The sequence below is a fragment of the Daphnia pulicaria genome, chromosome 8, assembly GCF_021234035.1.
Source record: "Daphnia pulicaria isolate SC F1-1A chromosome 8, SC_F0-13Bv2, whole genome shotgun sequence".
Lineage (NCBI taxonomy): Eukaryota > Metazoa > Arthropoda > Branchiopoda > Diplostraca > Daphniidae > Daphnia > Daphnia pulicaria.
The window spans coordinates 4,454,588-4,480,620 of NC_060920.1; the positions used below are offsets into that span (position 1 = coordinate 4,454,588).

General features: G+C 43.4%; 2 protein-coding genes across 4 annotated transcripts; one reads left to right on the plus strand and one right to left on the minus strand.

Annotated features, from left to right (window-relative positions):
- The first annotated feature begins 7,664 nt into the window (after positions 1–7,664).
- Positions 7,665–19,705, plus strand: LOC124312633 (probable G-protein coupled receptor CG31760). 2 transcript variants are annotated; one of them, XR_006910597.1, is made up of 16 exons: positions 7,665–8,011; positions 9,707–9,863; positions 10,151–10,355; positions 12,225–12,484; positions 12,570–12,844; positions 12,916–13,057; positions 13,130–13,244; positions 13,324–13,456; positions 14,267–14,420; positions 14,509–14,618; positions 14,728–14,942; positions 17,275–17,413; positions 17,483–17,588; positions 17,657–17,902; positions 18,276–18,379; positions 18,742–18,831. XR_006910597.1 is itself a non-coding variant. In XM_046777118.1 (15 exons), exons 2-15 carry the CDS (start codon positions 9,762–9,764, stop codon positions 19,183–19,185), a joined length of 2,646 nt encoding a protein of 881 aa, XP_046633074.1. In that variant the 5' UTR covers positions 7,665–8,011; positions 9,707–9,761; the 3' UTR covers positions 19,186–19,705. The 2 variants fall into 2 exon arrangements, 1 of the variants encoding a protein (XP_046633074.1); XM_046777118.1 differs by lacking the exon at positions 18,276–18,379 and having other exon boundaries at positions 18,742–19,705.
- Positions 19,404–25,078, minus strand: LOC124312634. 2 transcript variants are annotated; one of them, XM_046777121.1, is made up of 6 exons: positions 24,690–25,078; positions 22,535–22,734; positions 21,819–21,957; positions 20,835–20,982; positions 20,356–20,454; positions 19,404–20,084 (listed from the first exon to the last, which is right to left on the minus strand). In XM_046777121.1, the coding sequence occupies exons 1-6, from the start codon at positions 24,737–24,739 to the stop codon at positions 20,025–20,027; spliced, it is 696 nt and encodes a 231-aa protein (XP_046633077.1). In that variant the 5' UTR covers positions 24,740–25,078; the 3' UTR covers positions 19,404–20,024. The 2 variants fall into 2 exon arrangements, with proteins under 2 accessions (XP_046633077.1, XP_046633075.1); XM_046777119.1 differs by lacking the exon at positions 24,690–25,078 and adding an exon at positions 23,407–23,638.
- Positions 25,079–26,033: the final 955 nt, after the last annotated feature.

Here is a 26,033-nt window from a genome sequence, read left to right on the forward strand (position 1 = left end):
GTCTTCTTGGCTTGTTATCGATCCCGACTGCGGCCTGGCTGGGTCGTCCTATCCACACAATCCCGGCCCGCCTAGTGTTGTTGTTGTTATTGTTGGCTCTGGCGTTCCTCCTGTTGGGTCGGCGCAAATCTTCCGCTCGACCGCAATCGTAAATTGACCTCCCGACACAACAACAAAAAAACATAAATGAACGTGAAAAAAAAAATAGAAAAATATTATTTATTTATTTATTTTGATTTTGGGATTTTCTTTTGCCTGGTGCCGGAAGGAAGTGGGCGAACTCTTATTATTGCCATCTCTTCTGGCTTCTTCTTTCTTTGCTTCTTTTCTTTGTTGATATATTTATTTGGAGGCGCTGAACTGCAGACGAGCAAAGTGGGTCGTCACTATTTTGATTGTCATTTTTTTCTCCTACTAAGCTGGGTAGCTGCTGCTCTACGATTTCCATTCGACTCGGGTCGCCATGGCGACGACGAAGAAACAACTAGCCTACGAACTACCCCTCCGCTGAAAAATTTGATTTCTCTTCAAATGTGGCAGTGGAATAAAGCCGATTGCTTTTTATTTATCCATGCCAAGCAGGGAGGGAGGGAGGGAGAAATTCATTTTGAATTGCCCTGCGGCACAAATCTCGGCTATTGTTGTGTTTAGACTTAGGCCTATTGAAGATTATATAGATAGATAGATAGATAGATAGATATTGCCGATCTCCCGGAATTGATTCCTACACAACAGCCCAGAAAAAATCAAAAAATCAAAATTAAAAAAAAAAAAAAAAAAAAAAAAGAGAAAAAGAGTTGGGGGGGGGCAGATTTTTTTTTTTTGTTTTCTTTTTTTTTTGATCGGTCGGTTTGTTTGGGAATAAGGCGTCAGGCGGGAGTCACGGAGTTCGGGAGCAGTTTCTCTCTCCGGCGACTATTGATTTTCGCCTCATCCAGACATCCCACCCACCGCCACGCCACCACCACGTCTACACCCCCAGTCAGCTCGACATTTTATTCGAGAGAAGAAGAAAAAGAGAAGAAGAGGAGAGAGACTGTCGATTGGATTTCTTTTGATTTTTCTCGACTCGACGAGATTCATTCCATTTGCCAATATCAAAGCGTCGGGTTACTTGCCGAAATTCCTGCCCCCCTTCCCGACCGTCGTGTGTCACTAAAGTGGAGGATAGAAGGGGGGATAGAAGAAATGAGCGGGAAAGTGGGCGGGATTTAAAAGGGGAGCGAGCGCTGCTCTGGTCTCTCTCTGCACAATAACAACGACGTCGAATAAGACGATCCCAAGTCCCAAATTTGTCTGATTTGATATTCTTCAATCTTTCTTTCTTTCTCTTCCTTACCCCGCGCTACACATAAAAGCTGCGCGCATGTTGAGAGAAGAGAACAAGAGTCGACAAACACACACAGAGAGAAAGAAGAGAGGAAGATGGTTATCCTACACGTACGTGTCGTTCATTAGCATATTGATTGCGTGACGACTGACGATCACGACCCGGGCCACCAGATTTCCCCCTTACCCCCCAGTCTCTCCCCCTTTCCCCCCAGTCCCCCCTACAGCAGACACAACAAACAAAGCCTCAATCGACGTCCTTGCCCGTAGTTGTAAACCATAAATTCCTGCTGATTTATAGCTGATTTATAACAAAACAACTCAAATCAATGGAAAAAGAATGGAAACATGTTGGAGCAGAAATTTGCATCGAATGCCGACACCCCGGGAAAAGGGAAAAGGGGAATTTCGCCCACCCGCCCTCAAGGCCTCCTCCAACGCAATTTGTTGAGTTCGTATCGAAAGCAAAAGAAAATGTCAAAATGAATGGGCCATTTCAAGTCAATTCTCCTATACCCTGAGGGATGCTGAGCAGTGGGAGGGTAATGATTAGCCAGCCAAAAGTGGCCGGCGGCTCTTATCTTCTTGGACGTCTACACGCCGGGCAAAACAAGAAATAAGAGAAGAGCTCGGCGTTTAGTGTAGGTGTTAGTTGTGGCCCCGCCCCCCTTTTCGCAGCGCGTCTTTATTCGACATCATCTAATATTATATTGGACGCCGTCGCCATGGAGTTGCAACTGCCTGCTGCTGGGTTGCCCAAAGGCCCAGAGGCCCTTGTCAGTCAAGTGCAGTCGGCCCGTCGGTTCAAGTGACTGCACTCGTCTTGCGACTTGCAACACAACGGCCCCAGACATGTTACACACGGCACATAGAGTACATGCAGCAGCAACATGCATATTGCAGAGAGTCGGGCGGAGAGCAGGTATTACTATTCCGGGCTGGATGTGCCGGCCCAACCGATTCAATGGCGGCCGGACAGCTAGACATGTACTATGCGTGGTAGAAAAGATCGGCTCAACGAGTTAGAAAACATTTGTATTTAATCTCCTTCTTTTGCCTATTTTCCTATTTCCCTCCTTTTTGCCTTTTTGATGGTAGGGTTGAAATGCTCGGTCTGCATCGTGCATGTATGGGGAGCTGCTGCCTTCTTGTGTTCCACTTGGCGGCCACGAGTGCCGGCCAGAGTAGACCCTTACACACGGATGATTGAAAAGTCCAATGTAATTGAGATAGTCTAGCTTCTTTTTTCTTCCTTCTTTCTTCTTTCTTTTTTCTTTTTTTGAAATACAACCAAAATGGCGGGAAATTTGAACGTCATCCGACTGAAAGTTGTGATAAAAAAAGCGGATCACACACACAGAAAGAGAGAGAGACGTGCGGACAAAAGTGCCAGACTTAAAAGCGAAACTCTCTGGCAGAGACGGGCAATTAAGAATTGACAAGAACAAACAGCTGGAAAAGAAAAGAAATTCTAGTCCGTCTCTTTAAGTCTTTTTGCCGTTGCCTTGCGTGTGAGAGAACACCCAAGTTTTTATTTTCTTTTTTTCTTCTTTGTGTCGTCGTCGTCGTCCGTGTGTTGTGCTGCCGCTGCCGCTGGAAAACTTTTGATATTAGACAAACTCGGCTGGACACTTGGCCGAAAACCGAAAGGGCGGAACGAGAGAGTGGACTAACTTTTCCCTTCGACTTCCGTGACAGGAAAATATATATCAAAGTTTTAATGTCGCTCGATTGTCCGTCCTGTCCTTTGCTGCATGTGTGGCTATTTATTCTGATGGCGCTGCTGCTGCTGCTGCTGCAAGAGCTGGCCAGCCGCGCCTGGTGCTAATGCAACGTGCGGCTGTTGGGCCCGCAGCGGTGAAAGCCCCTCAGCAGCAATGAAACATTTCCGAGAAAACCCGGATCGATTCCATTCCGGTCAATGAATGAAACATTGGCGCTTTCAAGACATCCGCACAAGTTGCCCAGTTCCATTGATCTTTCACGCCCTCAAGTCTCTCCCCGCCCGTCCCAAAAAAATAAAAAAGGGAATTTTTTCGCTGTTCCAGCAAGAAAAATCAAAAGTCAAAAAAAAAGAAGCTAGCTAGAAGAGGAAGAAGAAGAGCTGAGCTGAGCTGGTCGATTTTCCGCGTCAAGGAAAAAAGCGACCGAGCGAACATTGCATTCCGGCTCTTCCAATGTTACTACGTATATATAATGATCCAGCCGGCCCGGCCCGGCCCGGCTGCTGATATATAGTCTATTTTTTATTTTATCTTTGAAGGAATTAGATTTGATGTAGTAGCTAGCTACATATTTAGTTATTTATACAAGATGCTGGGCCGGTTTTTCGGGTTTTGCATTTTTCCTGGGAAATGTGTAGCTATACGTACACGTACGGATATCGGCCAAAAGATGGGCGCCATCTTCACGCTCCAAACTCCTATCTGACGGATCGTTTCCCCCCACCCCTCCTTCCCTTTTTTTTCTCTTCCGGATCCTGCTGGATCGACGGCTGTGATTATACATCCATCGATTCCTATCCGGACTTGTCCGTCACTTTCTTTTCTTTTCTTTTTCTTTTGGAACTTTTTCCCCTCAGAGACGTACGAGTTGCTGAATGTTTAAGTCGAATTTATTTATAGATTGGATTTGATGTCCTGCTGGTCTCGTCCCGCCTTGATTTATTCCTTTCCATCTATTCATCTATATTCCTATGCCAAAGAGAAAAAACGAAATTGAAGAGCAGAGCAGCAGCAACAATTTCCTATTTTCTTTAGAGTTGAGATTTTCTTGCTTGGATTCGTTCGCTTCTATCAATAAATTCCCAGCTCGGCTCTTTTCGTTGCTCTTCCCTTTAAGTTTTGAGTTTTGAGTTTGTCTTCTCCTTTTGTTTGTTCCCATGATCAAAGCCCCTGTGCGGATAATACACAGACGACAGACACACACACACAGAGAGAGAATCAAGAGTCAGGCCCAGCAGTGCTAGCCAGCCAGCCAGCCAGCTCATAGTCAGCCCGGCCCCATCAGCAGACATCTCATTTCTCTCCTATTACCAGGCTATACAGTATAGCAGCATCAGCTCAGACAACGACGAGAAGAACGAAGAAGAAGAAGACGGGCCGGGCTGGGCCGGGTCTGTGTACGTATGCATATATAAAGTCAACTTTGCCAGATGCAAACGTCATCAACGACGGTGAATTTATGCAAATGTCAATGCAGCACTCTGATATGCGCCGTGCATATGTGCTCTAATCGATTTTCATCGGGTGCCGAGAGGAGGAGGAGGAGGAGTAAAAGGGGGTGGGGTGGGGGGGGGGGGGTATATCAAATAGAAGCATATCCCATCAGCATCCCAGCAGCAGTCGCCCAACTTTGATTTTGTCTCTGCTGATGTATGGAGTCTATATAGCATATAGCATATAACAGCAGCAACATGGCGTTATTAGATTCAGCAGCACGATATCTAACGGCTCCTATCCTATATATTGGGCTGGATGGGACTATGGAAGGGGAAGGGGGTACGTATTGATCAGTCAGCCGGAGTGCGGGAGTTATAGATAGCTATATATATGCATCCGGGGCGGATTCGATATGTTATTACAAGATATAGTAGACACACACACTCGCGCGAAATTCCCTTTTCTCTCAGCATATAGTAGTGATAGCAGTAGTATAATCAATTCAAATTTTCCAGAATAAAACAAGAATTGGATGTAGGCAAAAATGAGATGATATTCAATCGCGGGACATGTCTCTCCTTTTCTCTCTTTCTCTTATCTTTACTCCCCGGCCCTTACATATTTGATCAAAGAATATGTGACGGATATGTAAAGCCGTATAGACTGCTGCTGCTGCTGCTGCTACTGCTCAGACCGGATCTATATCCATGCATAATAGCTGTCGTATTTTGATGAATATTTGTATTTCAAGTTTTTTTCTTTCTTTTTATATTTTATATTTTATATTTTATATAATATATTTGATATATTTTGTATTTGATTTGATGGGGAAGAAGAAGAGACGAGTCTTATCTCTCTCGGCGGGACAACCACCGCAGCCACACCCCAGCAGCAGCACTATATGGCAGCAGCTACAACACTCGTCGTGCAGTGTGCCGATGTTTCTTTTCTCTTTCTCAAGAGGATCGTGCTCCTTCTAGCATATCACCCAAAAAAGAGGAGGAGGAGGAGGAGGAAATAAATATATTCTTCCAACCTCATAGCAAAATCTATCTTTGCTCGCTCACATTTGAATATCGTGTGCTGCTCCATGCTGCGCTGCATGCGTGGAGGAGTATAAGAATAAGAAGTGAGTCTATATAAGATATAGAAGAAGGCCCGGCCCGACGGGTTGTTGACACGTTTGCTTCCCCCCTCCCTTGTCCGCAATATCTCGCCTTTACCACATAGATAGATCCCTTTTTTTTAGCTATTTTTTTTTAGCTATTTTTGGCGCCGAATATTTTGAATTCTTCCAAACCCTAAAGAAAAAAAAGGAAAAAAAGTCTCAAAACGGGAAAATGTTGTAAACGAGTTGATTATACAGAGACAAGTTGGATCTGACGCGCTATACACAATACACAAGTTCCTTTTATCCACATTGATATACATTGATTCTATTTGGTTAACATTTAGAGAGATATATATATTACACGTACGGGTGTGTAATGTGTGTGTGTGTGTCACAATCAGCCACACCCCCGTAAGTAAGATCTATTTGGACAGCTATACGTAGGCTATATGCTGTCCAGCTATATAGCGCGGCTCTCGAAATTTATTTCTCCCCTGTATAAATAATATATCTATCCATCCATCCATCTAGGCTATCTATCTATCTAATAATAATAAATGCACATAACAATCTCTATAGGTCTTTATTAAGAGCTATGGTACGTACATACCGTGCGCTGTATAGACTATGTAGTGCTGCTGGCTGGCTGGCTGGCCGCGGCTGGTGATCGATACATCCGCCGTGTATATATACATGTCACGCATTTATGTAACTAGTATATGTCGTTCTCTCTCTCCCTCTCTCTCTCTCTCTACCCACCTACCTATATCCGGAGCTTCAATTTGTGATATTATATTTTGTGTCCTCTGTCCCCTCTCTCTAGACTATCGCCCTGCTATCTATATGTTATTATGTAGTGGGTGATGTGTGACGTCATTTTCTCTCTCACTTTGATCGTCCAGCCGGTGGCGGCGGGGGATCGCCGCACCAGCAAAGGACACACACACATACACACACACACAAAAGATCTGGCGACTTGACCGAAAAGATCACAAGAGAGCCGATCTCGAGTAAATAGGCCATTAGCGCGACCTCGCCCATCATCGTTTTTATTATATCTACGTAGACTATCTATCTAAGCTGGCCGGGCCGGCCATATTTCCCATCGAAACCAAAGGAGATAGGATAGGGCGACCTATGTGTGTGTATGTGCTGTCTAGATCCTGTGCAATCCATCCATCCATCCATCGTGCACTCCTCCTCTTTCTTCTTGTAGACGTGGCGGATCATCGGCTGCTTTTGTATGTGTACAGGCGCGATCCATCCTTTGACAGGAGGCCACAGCTAATGGACAGCAACAGCAGGCCGGCACAAAAGGATCTATACACAGCACATTTGAGGCCGGTGATTGTTATTAATGCGACCGTTAATCCGTTTTCGTGTCGCCCATCAGTATCTCTCGTCCTATGTTATTAGTAGATCAATTCTGATGGTAATCCGCTCTAAATGATGTCATAGGCGCCGGATTATTTGCAGGGCCTTGGCTATTAGGGTGGTCTATAGGCGCATGCATAATTAACGATAGCTACGAATAAAACAAGGGCTACATTCAAGCATTTATTCCAAAAAGGAGGCAGACCCAAAAATGAGCCCAGAGGTCACGGTGAACGTACCAGCCAAAATAAATGAAAATGTTTGGTCGATGGGAATATATAATAATCATATTATTATTGGACGAGCAGCGCAGCGCGCATATACGTACTATGTGTATGTGTCCGATCTATATAGCCTAGCACTATATACTACATAACACATCGGTCAATTCGGCACAACTTTTCTTCGCCCATCTGTATGCATGGACATATTACAGAGGCCTATATAAGGAAAGAATGAAAATTGACTTTTGATTGTATTATTTCCTAGAAAATTTTGTATTTCGATCCGTTTCTCTTTTCCGTGTGATAGACGGGCCCAGCAAGGAGCGCATGCCCCGCTCGTTCCGGAATCTTGCTGCTATACTGTGCTGTGTGCGAAGATGCGTGGAGGGTGGTGGTGGCGGTGGCGGTGGTGGGCGAGAGAGGAGAGGAGCCTAGCTCCGCCAGAACGTCGGGAGCTCGGGAGGAGGTGCGGATATCATCGTCAGAGTGCGGAAGAAGCCCAAGAAGGAAAAAGAGATATCGTCGGCTGGTCCGCCTCCAGTTGGTGCACGGCAGTCCGTCTGTCTGTCTGGCAGCACCAGTGCCTTCCACTCTCTCCCTGTCCATCACCTTGATATTCATCCAGCAGCACACAATAATATACCATCACCACCACCAGCAGTGCGCCATTTGTTTCCAATTGCAATCAGATCCCAGAGACAGCCAACACACATCAAAAAGTGATCGCCATCAGCTTAGACTTGGACATCAATAAAAAAAAGTCAACACCGGAACTTGTACATTGAACCCAAAAGAAATTCTTGCAAAAAAAGGTAAAAAAAGGCAAATCGAAAAATCTCTAAACATTTATGACGCTCCTTTTGATACTGGGAATTGATATATTGTTTCTATTTCTGTTATATTTATGTACCCCTGTCCTGTTTACACCCCGCCAACTGTTTACAACTTTCATACAGAGTTGGGAGATAGCTATAGATGTGTATACAATAAACGGGCCGGCCATCGGTTGAAATGCCCAGCACCTTTTATAAACGATATAAACATCACAGCAAAGCACAGCACATAGCCAAGATGGGGCAGCCCAAAAAAGAGCAATATTTATTTCCGCGTTTATTAGATATATTTAGACATTTATAATTACTTTCTCCATTTTGAGAGAATGGTGGATGTGTACATGGTGCTGGGGATCGATGGGATGGGATGGGGTGTTATCGCGGGATTGAATGGTATGTACAGCGGGAATTAGGAAGAAAGAAGAAAAAGAAGAAGAAGAAAAAAAGATTCCATCCATCCAGCAGCTAGCGCTGAATCATTTATACTTGTATCGCAGAGCGGGAATATGTCGGAGCTCGTAGACGTACATCAGCTCTCACAAAAAGCTCCCCAATGGACGAGACTTGACTCTCTCTAACTCTTCTTTCTCCGCTTCGTTCCCGTTCGTCCGTTTTTTTTTTCACGAAAGCAGTCGAACCCCCTTCTCTCTCTCTCTCTACCCTTAACCCCCCTCCTCTTGTAATCAATAATCGATTCCTTTTTCTTTTGCCCGCACTATGAGAGGGAAGAGAAAGAGAGAGAGAGAGAGAGAGAGCCACACCGACGAATAACTCTGCGTGGGCGGGTATCAAAATCTATCAAAACGGAAATGCATATATCGTCAACTTCCTGCTCACCAGAATCCATCACCGTCGGCTGCTGACGGAAAAATGATGATTTCAACGCGAATTTCCTTCTTTTTTTCTCTTCTTTCTCATAATATTAAATGCTAGACCAGCAGCCACCGCGGGTGGGGTGGGAGATATGTATTGATATGGACGGACCACAACAGCCAATAGGGATCGAGTATCTGTGATGATCCGTGACTTATTTGTGTCTGTGTGTGGGTGAGAAAAGAAAAAAGAAAGAAAAAAGAATAAAAAGGAAGAATTGATGGATTATGGCGAGTATATCGTCAATTTATAGCTCGCGGACCATCTCCAGCACACAGCCACACATAGCCCGTCTACACATTATATAAGAGAGAAAAAAAAAAGGGTGGGGGGGGGGGATTGTATTATCATTATTATACGATGAAAACCGAGAGCGCCGGGATTTATTTATTAAACGGCGAAAATGACGGATCGATATTTATAGTGGCCGCCGCCATATAGATACGTATACGTAGTATATCCGTATATATATATATATTTCCGTGCCCTTGCTGCTTCTGTTGGCGACGCGTTTTGCACACACAACCAAAAGAGACGGACACACAAAAGAAAAACTGGGCGTCGTTCCCATTTCTTAGACTTCGCCATCTCTCCCCCCCCCCCCCTCCCTTTTCCCCCAGCCGAAATATACAATCAAAAATAAGAAGACGGGCAAAAGTAGAAAAATTGGAAAAAAGTTGTCCATTATTTGCTCTCCGCGCTGTCATTGTGATCTAGACATCGTGGGCCCAGCATCTTAAAAGCTCTTCTATTTCTATCAATAAAGCCAGAGCGCATTTCAATCATTTGCTTTGTATTTAGATTTGCAGGGCCGGCCCTTTTGAAAATCTCGGCGCGGAAATTCATTTCGACGAAGATGTCCTTGTTGGCTTCGATCCTCTTCTGTTTGTCCTCTCTCCTGCTGGTGGTGGCAGATCTCAACAGTCCAGCAGCAACTGTCCAGCAGTCTCAACAAAAGGTCTAGATAATATATTAAAAGAAATAATGGTTTTATATATATAGAGAGTTTGATGTCAATTAAAGACATTGGCGAGTGTCACACGTGTCGTTATACAGTCGATCGGCCGGCCAGCAATAAACGACGGGTCATTTGGCCCGCCAGATCCATTCGAGCCGTTAGAGAAAAAGGGAAACGATTATAAAAAGAAACTATCAAAATAATAAAAATAATCTTTTTTTTTTTTATTGTTATATCCGTCTGTAATAAAAAAAAGACTTTTTTTTTGCCCGTCCGTCTACGCATAGAGTCCGACCAGCAAGACGGAGAAACTGGACGAGCTGCTGGCCGAGATTGGTGACGTCACGGCCGGAAACCTCGGCTCACTTTGCATTTCTCAGCAATTCCGATCGGTGCCCGTCACGGTGAGAGTCGACGGGTTCGAGCCGGCCCGCCAGAAGGCCGACATGCTCGCCCGTCTCTTACAAGATCTCGGACAACTCGACAATCAAGGTACACTGCTGTGTTCTAACACACAATCTCCTTTTTTTACGCGTTAGAGTCTGATCTTTCTGGCTTTCGCCGCCCGTCCAGTTTGAAATTCAATAAAATAAAAATAAAATAAAAACATACAGCTGTTGGACCACTTCCCTTTCTAAATCTATCCAGACAAGAAATGTTGGCCGATTTCATTTCCTACCAGGAACTGTTCACTTGAACTTCCTTACAAATTTATTATTATAAGAATTTTGATATGGAAATGGAAATCCTGCAGCAACGAACGTCGGGGTCCGGTTCGACTCGTTTTTCTCTATACTTTTCTATTTGATTTGATTTTTTTTTTTTTAATTCTCCGGTTATTTAATCATTGGGAAATGAAATGAGCCGTTACCAAGGCAACAACAACACACAAGCCAGAGCTTGAGAGACACAAGCAGTGACTTATGATGCCATTTGACGACGGCCCAAAAAGCTTTTGCCCCCTCTTGCTGTACTTATATCTACAGAGTAGCAGCAGAGCCGGCCCTTATTGCTCCTGTATGTGACGTGGTAATTTATACCGAGAGAGAGAAAGAGAGAGAGAGAGAGAGAGATCAAAGGCCTTTATAGCTATCCCTTCCGGCGCTCTAACCGCTTCTCTCTCGGATATCTCTACGCTTTTATTTTATTTTATTTTATTTTATTTTATTTTATTTGAGCTTTTTTCAGGGTCGAATTCCCTCGCAACATGCAATTGATTTTGTTTCGTTTCATCGTCGTCGTCCCTATTTTTCTAGTCCCGTTTTTCCTCTTTCTTCTTTTTATTTTCCAGCGGATCGATAGCGGATCCCGTGAGGTCCCCCTACAAGTTCTTTGTGTTTTTGTTTGACTATCCCCTAGGTGAAAGAACAGCACAGCCCCTTAGCAATAAGTTAACCTCTTGGCTTCCACGGAAAGGAAAAATTAAAAAAAAAAAGCCAATCTACTTGCACATGCACAACGTCGTTTATGTAAGTTGCAATAGGCGAAATTTCAATGGCGACCGTCACCCGGCAACTTTCTTCCCATTCAAATTTTTAACGACTCGTCGGTTCGCATTGATGAATAAATCACTGGCTGCGGGGATTCAACAGAAACAAACAGAAAAGCGAATGAATATGTGTCTCCATCGATCGAGTGAATGTCAAACAAGATGAAGAAGTTTCCAGGTGCATTAATTATGTAAAAAAGTCATTAATTTATACGGCCGAAATAGCTCAGTTGGGAGAGCGTTAGACTGAAGATCTAAAGGTCCCTGGTTCGATCCCGGGTTTCGGCAAATCCTTTTTCAATTCTTTTTCCAATTAAGAAATTCGATCATTAGATTCTCTTTTTAAACGTCGCGGCGAATGATTAACACCACATGAACTTCCCCCTCCGCAAACACAAGTCGACCATTTCCAGCGGTTTATTTAAAACAAAACAAAAGAGCGCAACGCAAATAACTGGTTTATTGCGTTACACCTCTCTCTCCCCTCCATTTTATTGTGTTTGTTCATTACGGTGAAAAGTCCAAGGGCCACGGCCGGGAGCAAAAATAAAAATAAAAATAAAAATAAATAAATCTGTCGTAATAAAATGACGTCGTTGGTTCCTATTTGGCTGTGTCGTTTGTTGTCGACTTAATTCCATATTATTGTTATATTGGTGAAGGTCGTTAAATATAAAAATGTGCTGCTGGACGACATCCGAGTGCACATGTCCGCCTGTATGTCCACCTTTTTTTATCTGGGTCATTGCTGTTGCTGATTTACGTCAGTGATAAATCCCGTTCGAGTTGGTTATTTCCACCAAATTTGGAGGAAATAATTTGAAAAAGGAAAATTTGCATCTCATTTGATTGAATAATTGATTATTTTGCAGAATTGTTGAAGCTGCTGATCAGGAGCGCCGTGCGCAGCGAGCGGACAATCGAGGCGTCACGGATGGTCACGTTCACGAAGCCGGCCACGTCCTCGTCAGGCGCCGCCAACAGCAACAGCAACGCCGTCAATTTGCTTTTCATGGCTCACGCCAGCCGGCCGGCCTCCCCTTACGCCGACCCTTCCCTCAAAGTCGATTACGTCCAGCAGCCGGCCGTCAGCGACACGGCCAACTCGGGCGGCAACGCTTCCATCCAGCAGGTAGAGTCAAAAAGTTAAATGTCAAACGATTTATTCCGACGCTCCGCTGAACCGGAATCTGCTCGAAAACTGTCCGGCATATTAGTCGACGACGTTGCCCAAGGCGGGCGGATCCGTCAATCCCTCCGGCGTCCCGTCGCTAGGCAACGCGGCGCTGAGCGATCTCCCTTGGTTTGACGATCCCTTCCGCTCGACTTCCTCTTCCGGCAACTGGAACAAGTTCATGATCAACTCGTCCAACGTCACTTTTCTCGGATGGTGGACTTTTCCTTACTACCAGTGTTCCAGCCGCCGCTGGACACTCACCTACTCCATTCCGGTTACCAGCGCCTCGTCCAGCACCATTTCCTCCGCCGACCGGTTTGATTTTCTCTTGATTTTGTCCAGCTGGTTATTTTAAAATAATATTTGAATGATTTGGTTTTTGGTAGACTGGACGGATTGCTGACGGTCGACGTGTCCGTCTCTTCGATGGACATCAATCAATGCGACGACGGGCCGTCAGACTCGTCTGACCAGCAGCAAATTGTCGCCCATTTCGCCGGGACCCACAAATGCCACGAGACCAGCACGGTGATTTTAATTGAGACAACAAACGATACCTATTGAATAAATGAATTGGGAATGAATCATTAAATATTACAGTGCCGGTTCGAACGAGGTTACGGCTGGATTCGTGGCGGTTACACCTGCACCTGCCTGCCCGGCTATTATTCGCCTTATCTGAAAAACGCCACGTTTAACGGATCGCACGTCGAATGTAAATTCCCAGTCGATTCCAATTTTTTAATTCATTGATTTCCGATTGATTTCAATATTTTTTCAATTGAAATGGACAGTGGCGTACCGGAACAAGTTGACGTTCAACAGCCAAGTCTACGACCAATTGTATCGCTGTCTGCCGTGCTCGGCCGGCTGCGACCTCTGCGTCGACGACTCGCCCTGTTTGGCACCTTACGACTGGCCGTTCAGGTGATTTATGGCTCACAATCAATTTCATTTTCCTTTTTTTGTATTTTTTTTCCCCCTTAGCATTTTATTAGGAAAATGTCCGTTTTATGTGGGGCGGGCGTGTCCGATATGGCGCACTACTTTAATAGTCCAATAGATCTTTTGCCCGCCACGTTTGTGAGAAAATCCTCCCGTCCGGAATGAGGACGACGTGACGGTAGGGTCGTAAACCATTTCTTGACGTCTACGTGCCGGCCATCAGTTCCCACCAACTACCTAATGGCTTTGACACAGTCGTTAGAGGTTGCCACCGCTATTAGATGGCGAATAATAATTATACATATAGTATATACTAGCTGGCCGGTTAGAAACCTCAACCAAACAAAAAAGGAAAATCGACAAAAGGTGGAGGAGCCGGCCGCGCATACGTGCGTCCAGTCACGCACTCCAACTCTCCTCTCCTGTTCTTTAGAGACGCACCGTCCAGTTTCTTTTTTCATTCTCTTGCGCTGTCCTTTAGCTTCTTGGTGGCGCACGTGAGTCCTGCGGGTGCCGGTGCCCGCCCTTGTTGTTTTCCCGTCCGTCACATCTTAGGGGTCAACAAAAAGATCAAGTTTAGAAGAGCAAGAGCTCTCCCAACCAGCAGGAAGAAGAAAGCGGCCGGACTAGTTTTCTATTTTCTATTTACTTTTTTTTTAAAGAAACTGGATGCATGATGCTGGCAAACTGGTTGATTTGTATTTGTCTTTTTATTATTGGCACATCAAATTCCCTGTCTAATAAAATAGAAAAAATAGAAATGAAATAATAAAAAAATCAACCCGGAAACAGGATCGTGTTGCTGGCCATCTCGATGACGTGGGTGATGGTGTCCATCGCCCTGATGGGCGCCGTTTACAAATACCGCCGGCTCAAAGTCTTCAAAGTGGCCAGCCCGACTTTCCTCTGCGTCACGCTACTCGGTTGCGCCATCATGTACGCCGAGGTAAATTTCACATTTGATGCAATTCGCCGTTTTCTCCTACTTGGCTGGCAAATTGATTTTCTTGACCGCCGGCATATCCGCCGCACAGATGGCCGCCATTTTCCCCGAGCTGAACACGCCGGCCTGCGTGGCCACCAAGTGGACCCGTCACATGGGATTCTGCATCACTTTCAGTTCACTCTTAATGAAGACCTGGAGGTACAAACGAAATTTGAATTTTCGATTCAAAAGAAAAGCGGGAAAAAGAAAAAGAAAGAATTTTTTCAAAAAAATATAACACGAAAAATTGTTGTTGAACCCCGGCCAGGGTTTCATTGACGTACCGAGTCAAATCCGCTCACAAGTTGAAGCTGACGGACCAGCAGTTGCTGCAGTGGATGGTGCCCATCATGCTGGTGGCCACCGTTTATCTGGGCGCTTGGACGGCCAGCGATCCGCCCACCGGCGAGTACATCCTCACCGGGCCCACCATGAAGTTCACGCAATGCACCTACAACTGGTGGGATCACAGCTTGGCAATCGGTATGAAACAATGACACAATCTTTTTTTAAATTTTAATTACGAATATTATTCGTATTATTCATACATCGGTCTCATTTGGATAGTATTATGACGTAGTTATAATAAGAACCGGATTTATTGTTAACGGTATCCCTGGGGCGCTTAAAGTACAAATGAACGATAGAAGAGATGGTGAGAGCGATTCATTTTTTTTTTACTTCGTAATAACGTCCACATTCTGTGATTCCATTAGCGAGCTTTAACGAAGACATGATTAGCTGTCATTATATTTTTTGTACGACAGTGCGGATCACCTTGCACATTTCATACAAGATGATATTTCGTATAGATATTCATGTAGGGATTGGATTAATTTACATCAAGTTTCGAAATTATTTATTCGCGTACCCCCCAAAGGCGTTGATGTAAGTGAAGCCCAATTCATCCCATGAGCCATGAATAATCGGTAGCTACATAGGCTTTTTATTAATGGATTAGAGCGAGCATTCCTGCAACATTCTCGGCCGATAAATGTGAGAATATGAAGGTGGACTTGAAATATCGGATGGCGACGTCATTCGGTACATTTGTTCAGTGTCTTTTCGTAATAATTCAAATCAGATTGTAACACTTGGTAACACTTGTCTATAAAAATTGATTTTCCAATCAGTGATCATTCATTTTTTAAATTATTATTATTAATCACGATAACCAGCAATCTTACCAACAATCTAATGAAAATGAATTTAAAAAATAACAGCGATGTTCAAATAATAATAATCGACTCGCTGAATTTATGGCGATCCCTACAGGCATCCAACAATACAATGCCTTTCTTCCGGTTCGTGTTGATCGGGCACCGTCCTGCGCCACGATTTGAATAGAAATTTATTCAAATCAAAACATTCCGATTAACGAACATGGTCCAACATTAAACAAAGCATCTTATGAATTGAGCTGGTGATTGACATTCAGATTAAAAGACATCGAAAGACATATTTTCTTTCGTGGGTCTTCACTTTCCTGAAAGTCATTTCGTGTCCAGCAAGAGAATTTTATTACATGCCAACTTTACACCTTGACTAAAAGGAAGGTGCACAATTAATTGTAAATCTCAAGTATTACAGACGTTGGGGGGAACCTTCACATAATGCGATTAATAAGGAACTATTCTGTTCTAAGCCAATATCGTTTCTTTGACAGAGATGTGAGAAATTGAGCAGCCGTACGTGAATCCGCTTCGTGTGGTGGCAACGGATAAACTAATTTGATGAAACGTAGCGTTAAATCGTTAATTGAAGCAATAACGCTCACATGAGAAACCTTGAATTTCGAAAGGAGGGAAACGAAAATGAAAGAAATGACGGAAATTTATCATTAACACTTCCTGCAATAATTGTGCAAAGATTGTAAAGATCACTGCGGGCAATGTTGCTCCAACTCTCTCGTCCGTTCATAGCCGAGCGTTCGCCACGAACGTTCGCGATGGTGCAACTCAGTCAATTCAAAATTTGCATATGTCGATTCACGAACTTTGCTGATAACATTGCCTAGCATAATTCAACTCAATAGCTGGTCAATTTCATCACAATGAGTTGATGTTCCTAACGAATAATGTTCATCAGTATTTGTAGACGCACACACAGTGCGTCATTCGCTTGAATAACGGGTTTTAATTTTAATAAAACTTTAACATAAATATCACAATGTTTCGCATGCATTATATTTAGGGCCTTGCCTTATTTACAAGGCAGATTCAGTAGAATAAATGTATGTTATAACTATAATGAACAAAGCTGCATGGAGAAACTTGAGTTAGCAACTTAAAATGCGCTAATATCCACCAAATTAACATAACGTGAAGATCAGCAAAATGACCAATAACAACGGATAAAAATTAACTTTCGGTGCTCTTTAAAGTAAACATTAAATTTGAGACAACTTCTTCCTTTTTTCTTGATACGCTTTTACAGTTTGTCGCCATAAAGAAAAAAAGTTCCTACGGTTTTCTAATTAAGGCGGTAGATTTGAATTCAACTCGCGATTAATAACTCTTACTTTGTATCCAAACCCTTATAATTGTTATCAGTTGTAAAGCTAATTGCTTGCAACGACGCCGATTCATTTCGCAACGTCACAGTCTATTAGATAGGGAATTTATGTCACGGCCAGAGAAGCGCAATTGATATCAATCCCAGTATTACACGTAATTAATTAAGTTGGTGTGAGACGGAGTGAGAGTATAGACTGGAAATACAATTGTTTGTTTAACCCCACCAGCTAATGGACCAACAATTTAATTTATTTTGTTTTTTTCCATTTTCCGAAATATTTTATGTTTTAATTGAGCAGGCGAGGTGTTTTTCCTGATGTGGGGAATTCACGTCTGCTACTCTGTCCGCCGGGCCGAAACGTATTTCAATGAGACCAAACACATTTCGTGGGCCGTCTACAACATCGCCGTCAGCAACATCATCTTCGCTTCATTCCAGTATGCACACGAAATAAACAAATGTTCAGACACTTTCCCATTTTTATTATTTTCCGGATTTTTTCATAGTTTGCTGTTGCTACCCAACGTCGGGCCGGACATGAAATATTTATTGGGTTTCATCCGCACTCAGATGAGCACCACGGTCACCATTGCCTTGGTCTTTGGTCCCAAGGTAAAACAAAAATATTTTTAAGAAACTGTTAAATTGTTGTATTAAATTTTCTTCAAATTTTTGGTCAGTTTTATCTGGTGGCGATGGGGAGAGGAGACGAGCACGACGCCCGGACCAAGGCCCGCGGTGTGACGGCCTCGTTCTCGTTGAACGGACTCAGTTTGGCCAGCGGGTTGGGTGGCAGCTGCAGCGGAGGAGGACCCGGCGGAGTCCTTGTCGGCGGAGGGATGACGGAAAACTTGGAGAACTCCGGCAATCCACCGGAACCGGACGACCAGCCCGTCGACCTCTACCGCGAGAATGAAGAACTCAAAGTAAAACAAAACAAAAAAATGAAATCTACTTTCCATATATGTGGGAATTTAAAATAAAGAAAAAAACAACATAAAAAGTTCCCAAAAATGGTTGGACTGGAACAAGGCGATCCGGTTCCCACATTTGGTTTGGGCAAAGGGCCGAGGCGAAGCGCATAAAAATCAGGCGAAATAGACGTAGAATTCGAGTGACAAAAACGAACAATATGATTGAAACTCAATTGTGTTAAATCATGCAAAGGTTTTATTCCATTAGGAAATTTGGACCCTCGAAAAGACCCGAAATGATTTCATTTAAATGTTGACTTTCTCGCGCCAAAAACCAAATATGAAATGTAATTTGTCAATTGTAATTTATTATTATTATATCCAGGCTGAGATATCCAAACTGCTGACTGTCTAACACAATTGTAGCTAAAAACTCACAAAAAGGCCCTCAAATTAAGAAATAATAAGAGAGAGAAATAGACGCACACGGTATATAGTATTCATACTAAATCGTCATTTTGTTTTCATTATTTGACAGTTTAATTTGACAATTTAATTTCGTGTGTCTAGTTGCAAATTTGTTTGTCTGGTGGCTTTTATCTTTCTTATTTTCAGTTTGAATTGGAACGCAACAGCCAAAAAGTGAATTGCTGAATCCACACGCTGGGTTTTTCCATTTTTTTTCCATCCGCGTCCTTCATGTGTTTCTTTTCTTTTAGTGACTCCACACACAAGACACACATGCGCTTATTTTTCCCCCAGAAGTTTCTCGGTTCTTTCGCATATGCTAATGCCAAACGCGCCATTCTTGTTTTCTTTTCTTTTTCTTTTTTTTTTTTTTTTGCTATTAGGAGCAATTACAAAAGTTGGCCGGTCACATGGAATTCATGAAAATTGTCCACATGGGCGTCAACAATCCGCACCTCAAACCCAAGCCGGGCGGATATTTCAGTCACGGTAACGTGGCGACGTCGGCCGCCGCCGCCGCTGTGGTTTCGGTGGCAGCGGCGACTTCGGTCGGGACGGCCCCCGCCGCCGGCGGACCGTCCAGCCCGACGGGCAGCGGAGGCGGATCGAGTCTTTTGCAGAAGCGAGGGGCTTCGGCCCTCCTGGAACCGGCCGTCGTCCACTTCAACTACGAGTCGGATATTCTGCTCAGTCGGAAAAATTCTTCGGCTCCGTTGCGGAGCGCCGGGCCGCAGCCTAGTTCCTTGGGCGTCGTGGTCGACGACGCCGTCCTCGACGACTCGCCAACCGCTGAACTTTTACCCAATTCCGGCCCCAGTAAACTCTGACTAGTCGTCAATAGTGAGGAGGTTTGGCTTTGAATTCCTTCGTCATTATGTCAAACATCCGTCGTATCCATTTGAATTCGGCGCCAACCGGATATCCAACAACAAAAAGAGCCAACCACAATTTAAAAAAAAAAATCATTATTTTCTCCTCCTCACTATTGACTCTTGCAAAAAACATTCTATTGTAAATATAAAATAGAAAAAATGACTCGGCGCAATTTTTAAAATTTTCGCATTTTTCTGTAATCCATTTCTGTCAAAAAAAAATGATTTGAAACATATTTTGAACGCGGTTTGTCTCCACATTTTACATACACGCACATATTTAAAAATAAAAAAGGGGGGACTGTACAGAATTTCACGAGGACACATGTACACGACGACTGAATATACATTTGGAAAAATACGTAAATTAGTTTTCATTTTCCCGCCATTTTCTTCTTCGACGCAAATAGGGAAAAGATGTCGCAGAGAATTTTTTTTGTTGTTATTAATTTTTTTTCACTTTTTTGAAATAAAACATCTTTTAAAAATGTCGATCGGCATAAAAAATATTTTGTCACGATTATTTTCTCTCATTCCTTTCACGCATTCTTTTTTTCGTTATTATGTACAAAGTTGTATACATTCAGGTAACGTTTTTTCTCTTTAAAAAAATTTCTTTTGTCGTAGTTATTATAATACTCTTTTAAATTTTTAAATCTTTTCCTTTTTTTTAGTTCGTTTGATTTAAAAAAAGGGAAAATTTGGCGGGCCCCCGATTATCGCGTAGCCAAAATACTTTTTAAAAGTAGAGGAGGGCTGAGGAAAATTCAAAAAAAGCTCCGGGCCGCGAGAGTTCAGTAAACGTACATCTGCTTGAGCTGATCCCTCAGGTGCTGCGGCATGACGTAAACATCCTGCAAAAAATAAATACACAACGGGAATTTTTTAATATTTTTTCATAAAAAAAATTAGACACAAAAAAGTTCTTGGAATAATTGGATTTTTTTCTTCTCAAAATCCCCCCCAAAGGAGCGACCAAACAAATATTACGTAGAGATAAAATAAATTCCCCGAACGTAGTGCAAGTAGTGCACAACCTCGGAGATTTGCAAATGCTCAAGGCGGAAACGTGGCGCGCTAATTTTAGCATTTAAAATATGGCGAAATTCAACGTTAAATTTTTACCTTGTGCTGCTCCTGCCCGCGTAGCCGAAGAATCATGCTGCGGATAGTTTTGCGCCACAGGCTGGGCTTCTGTCCGAAATCGATAGCGCTCCAAGCGTCCTTTAGATGACACATAAATTAAAATTTTTTTTTTATTATTTAAAAATAAATAAAACACACACACACACACACACAAAAGCAGAATAAATAACGAAGGAGGGAAAAACCTTGACACAAAAACAAAGTCTACTATCTTTTGACAGTTTTATCTAACAGACAAACACGCTCTGTTACAAAAATCACCTGACCGAAAATCTAAAATAAAAATCATGTGACTTTTTTTTTAGAGAGAGAGAAAGAGATGGCAAATAAAAATGTTATCAAATATTTTCGATTTTTGGTCATCACGTAACGACCAGACAAGGACGTGAAAATTTAAATCCCAAAAATGTAGAAAGGATTAACAAGTCTTTTTAACGGAAAATGTTTTGGATTTTTACCTGGACTTCCTTGTTGAATTGGGCGATTGAAGCGGGGCTTCCGGGATCGCCGCTGTGAGGACACGCCGAGCAGTCAGAAGATGGCGAGGTAGACGCCGCTTCCGCGTCGGGTGTCGATAAAGCACTCGACTGCCTCTTGCGCAATTTGCTAATCATCAACAATAAAGAATAAAGGCCACTTTAGACATTTTTTCAAAGACATAATTCATCATCATTTGGTTCGAAAAAAGACCGTCCAAGGTTTATTTGTTCTATAAGTAATGATATGAGACACCTGTAATTTTCGATGGACAGGTGCCATTGATGCTGGACGTGACACCTAACGAGGCTCTCTAGCCGCAAGAATTCTTTACGTAACCCAACAGTCGACGAGGAAGTCGAATTATTGTTATTATTAGTCTCGACGGGCGGCGGGATTTCGTCTTCCTCGTTGGTCAGCTCTTCCTCGATGGCCGTTATGACCACCTCTTCTTTGCAGTTGAAGGCCACTTTCTTGGGGGACTTGGACGGACTCATGTCGTTGCTAGACACAACAAGGAAATGGCCCAGGCTCAACTATGCAAATCGCCGATGAAGGCAGATAAGAAAAGTTTCGATATCGACCACCAATCGAACGGCGGGCAATCGGCTGTGATCGTGGGGGGCTCAAGAGCAACGCTCATTACGTGAGTTAACTAACGAAAATGTCAAGCCAAAATGGCGATTTGACTCAAAAATGTCTTGACGAATTTGAAAAGTTAATCGGGGGGAGAATCGAACAGGACGACACTTAAAACTGAACTCGAGGATGAAACTGCGTTGTGGTCGCCTTAAATATCAGATTTTTCAATTCTCATCTGTCACAGAATTCCTGGTAATGAGTGACGCTTTTCTCCGTAACTGGCTACACTCTGGCGGTGGCTTAAAGTTTGTTCCCACCGGCGTTGCGTAATGATGGCGCGGGGATAGGGTCTGAAAGGCAAAGTAGCAGCTCATAACTCTCACCTGATGTAGACGGTGATGAGGATGATGGCAACGGCGGCGACAAACATGGCGCCAAAAACGGCTATGATATCGATGACCGTCTGAGCTGGATTACCAGGTGGTTGACCAGGTGGAACGGATGATTCAATCGCTTCGATTTCTGAATTTAATAGAACAGGAGAAATATGTTTTGGGAAAAATTAGCATTTCGAATTGATTGTTTCGGCACATTTCTGCCGGTAGGTGGAGGGGTCGTTGGGTAAACAACTGGCAGACGACAAACAATTGTCCCGAAAAAGAAAATGACAAAAAAGAAAGCAGTTGTCAGAGGAAATACTCGTCACTTTGTGCAATACTGAAATTATATTAATTCAATTGAACATGGCAAACGGGATGGAAAGCGACAGGATGGCAGTTTCTCGTCTGCATTTCCTCTCTGGTGACGGCATCACGTGAGTTTTGAGTCAGATTGACATCACGCCAAGTTAAACGGCCGGTTAACACTCACGGCTCTCGAGATAAAAACATTTAAAAAGACTTCCTTTGTCCAATGACGAAATAGGTGTAATCTTTTGTGAGCTTTTAAGTCATTGAAGTGGTTGTTGGCTCATCATCTTTAATCGGTACACATTCTTGTCACATTGCACAAGTTATTTTAATCACATTTGTATTATTTCAAGGTTCAGTCATTAAGTCAGTCGTCAGAGCAGTTGGAACTGACAGAAGCTGAAACTCACCTTCAAAATTCTCCTCGGTGAACCCCCCATACTCCAGTGACTGTCCTCCAGACCCCCCGATTGTGCCATTGTGCAGACTGTGGGGTGACAGGATGTAGCTGAGGGCGTGAGCGCTGGGATGATGCCCGCCGATCACTCCGCTGCTGGTATCCACCGATCTCAGGAATGTCGCTATCGTCGTGGCTATGACTCCGACTCCCCTGGGCGCATCAAAAACAATCGACAGGCAGATAGGAAAAAAAAAAAACATTAAACATACAATCGATGATTTATTTTTTCGACTTCTTTATCAGGAAGCAGCTCATACGGTTTATGTAGCGGCACGTCAAGGAAATCGTCATGCGTTTATCACACACACACACACACACACACACACACACAGGGCCTGTTCTATTCACCTGTACAGTGTACACCCATTGTCTATGCCCAATCGATTCAACCTACGAGTCAAAGACCCTGATTTCCCTCCAACTTTTCCAAACTTCTCTCGCCGTTTTCCCTTTCATTCGCTTCTATGATATTTTTTCTTCTCGTGAATCACTCAACGAATTTGTCCTCAATTAACCTTCCCCCGCCCAATCCTCTCTCTTTTCTTCCCCGTCTTCTTCTCTGGAGATTAACAACATCCAACTCCCAGATCAGCCGGTGAAGCCTTGGAAGAAGACCGGATCAAAACAACCTCAGGTAGTAGTCAAAAGAAGAAGAAGAAAGAAAAAAAAACCTTTTTGTTTTGTTTAAATTTTCCTCCCAAATAAAGCACAAAGCTGAGAGATGAGCAAAAGGCCGATCGGTTACTATCCGAAACTATCCCCGTCATTAACTTTCTTTTTTGTTTTTTTGTTTTTTTTCTTCTCCCGTAAATTTCTACTCACATGATGATGGATTCCTTTGAATTTCCAAATTGAATCTCTCTCCCGCTTGTGGGTCTCGACGGGCGTGGGCGATGGGCTCGAGACGCGCGTGAACACTGGGCCTCGTCACGTAACGGGAGCGGACAACAGACTCGAGACAAAATCATGAAGGGAGTTCGATCACATGACGGTGTAAGTTTCTTATCAAACCCCCGAGACGAGGGGTGGGGGGGAAACACAAAAAATTCGATTTCAGATTTTCCCTAATCTTTATTTTTCTTTCTCACCTCGTTCCGTCCCTCAATAAATTGAAACAGCTTTCGTCTAGATTTTTCGTTTGACAGATAAGCGGGTTCCCTTGCGTAACCTCTAACAACGGGGGTGCTATTTATTGGAGTAACCGGGAACGAACTGCGAATCTCTTTTTTGGGTGGGAATTGCTTATGTTTACAGTTTCCCAGTGCTGACCGTCCAGTGGGTGATGATGGGAGGCCCAGGTATGGAGACCTTGGACCTGAGCCTCAGGTGTAAGATGTGAGGGTTAGGAAACGGACAAGTTTGGAGTCTGTTGTGAGTTCCCTTTTTTTACATTGAGTGTGTGTGTATGAAAATCTCCGCCTCGGGGCCGCTACCAGACTAACAACCAGTTGCCTTTGATTTTCCTTCTCCGATTTCATGGGGTGAAGAAGAAGAAGAAGTTGTACACAGGGTCAACTAGAACGTCCTCAAAATATCCTCCCATTTTCCACTACACAAAATTCATCTGCTGGGGGGGAAATGAAATGTCTGGCCGAAGTAGGCAACGTCTCGACCTCGACGATGTAAAATATTGCACTCCCGAAACGACTACTCTTTCATAATCCAACGAAGATTTTGAAATAAATAGGATCGACCTACGATTTCGAAGCCAACCATTTTTTTTTATTTTTAAATTTTTAAAAATTTTTATTATCCGACTCTGGACAATTTGAAACATTTTTTCTGGGCTGTAGAGCAAAGTAGTGAAGGCATCCAGTTTCTGGACGACAGCGTTTCTTCTTGCTGTGTCGTCCGGCGTCAAAGTAGAAAAATAAGAGAGAGAGAGAAGAATCTTTGAAACAAGACAAATCTTCCAGCTCGGTGCAGCGAGAGAAAGCGGATGTGTGTCGTGACTCGACTTTTTTATTCACGTTTGAATGTTGTCAAGACAAATTTTGAAAAAAGAGAAGAGAAAATTCCGCGTCTCTCCCTCCCTCCCTCCCCCCAAAAAAACTAAAATTTCTTTGAATTCCCAAATGAAATGATTTAAAATATTTAAAATTTACCTGGAGATGGATCGCCGGCGTGTCCGGCTGCCTCTCGGACTTATTTCCATGACGTGGAAATGATTTCGATTTTAAGAATGAAATTTAGTGGATAGAGAGAGACGAGGCTGTAAAAACTAAACTGCAAATTCACCGAGGATCTTTGACACTGTCGATGATTTCTGTCTCCTCTCGACGAGGGAAAATTCGGATTGGAGACGACACTTTTGACAAGGGAACCACTTCACTTGAAAAATGGGTAGTTGAACGTCGGCACTTGAAACCAGGAAAGCAATGGTACAATTCGGATTGAATTCGGAGCTGGCCAAAACCAAAACCAAAAGCAAAAGTCACAGAAGAAATAATCAACTGCTGGTCTGGTTTCGACCAAAGTCGGACGGTAACTGAACAGTCACACCACCGACTCTCTCTATAAGTTCCAATAGAACAGTCAGGAGAGAGAGAGAGCAGCTACTGCTAGTGTACTACCCTCCCCCCACCGTTCTCCCGGGAACTGTCGATCCAGTCGAGGCAGTTTGGCATTCCAACGGCAACGTCTAATAGCGACCGTCAAAAAAAGGTGGGATTTTCAATCATGAAACGGAAGCTGATTCAACTACGGTACGGTTCGTCCGGTATAGTTTCGACATGACTGGCCACACACGCACTACACTGGTTTTTATTTTTATTTTATTTATTTTTTCAGTTGTTATTCAAGTTCAGCTGACCGACAGGCTCATCCTGGCCAAAGTTGGAGGTCGATATTCGACACCGGCGTCAAGGTTTTCTTCTTCTTTCCCCCCAAATTTATTTTTTGTGATTATTTAGACAAAAACAGAGCCCTGATGGCCGCCACCTTCTTCTTTCCTCCCATATTCTCCTCCAAAGGAGGGCATCAGCCCATTCTGACCCGAACCAGCAACGCCTCCAGGCCCCTGAAGAAGAAGAAGAAGAAGAAGAAGATAAGTTCATGAAGAATAAAAAACCACGTCCGACTGGAATAAAAAGAAGAAGAAGAGCAGGTAAAAGATTTCAAAAAAAAAGAAGAAGGTAGCACACCTTTAGGGGGTTAAATTTAATAAAAAAGAAAAGAACAAGGTGGGCGCTGTGTACAGGTAAAGCAATACTGTTTCTATCGTGTGTGTGTGTCTCTACATCCGGTTGAAATTATCCAAATTGAATTTTTTTTTCCGACCGAATTAGCGCAGGTGTTTTTCCCCGACCATTAAAAAAAAACCAAGAAAAGGGAAAATGGAGTGAGTCATTGTTTTTCGGCCTTTGACGAATCAATTGCGCTCGACGGGCACAGCCGCGGCTTTTTTTTCTTTCGAGCATTACGCAATGCGGAGCCCAATGGCCACGCAG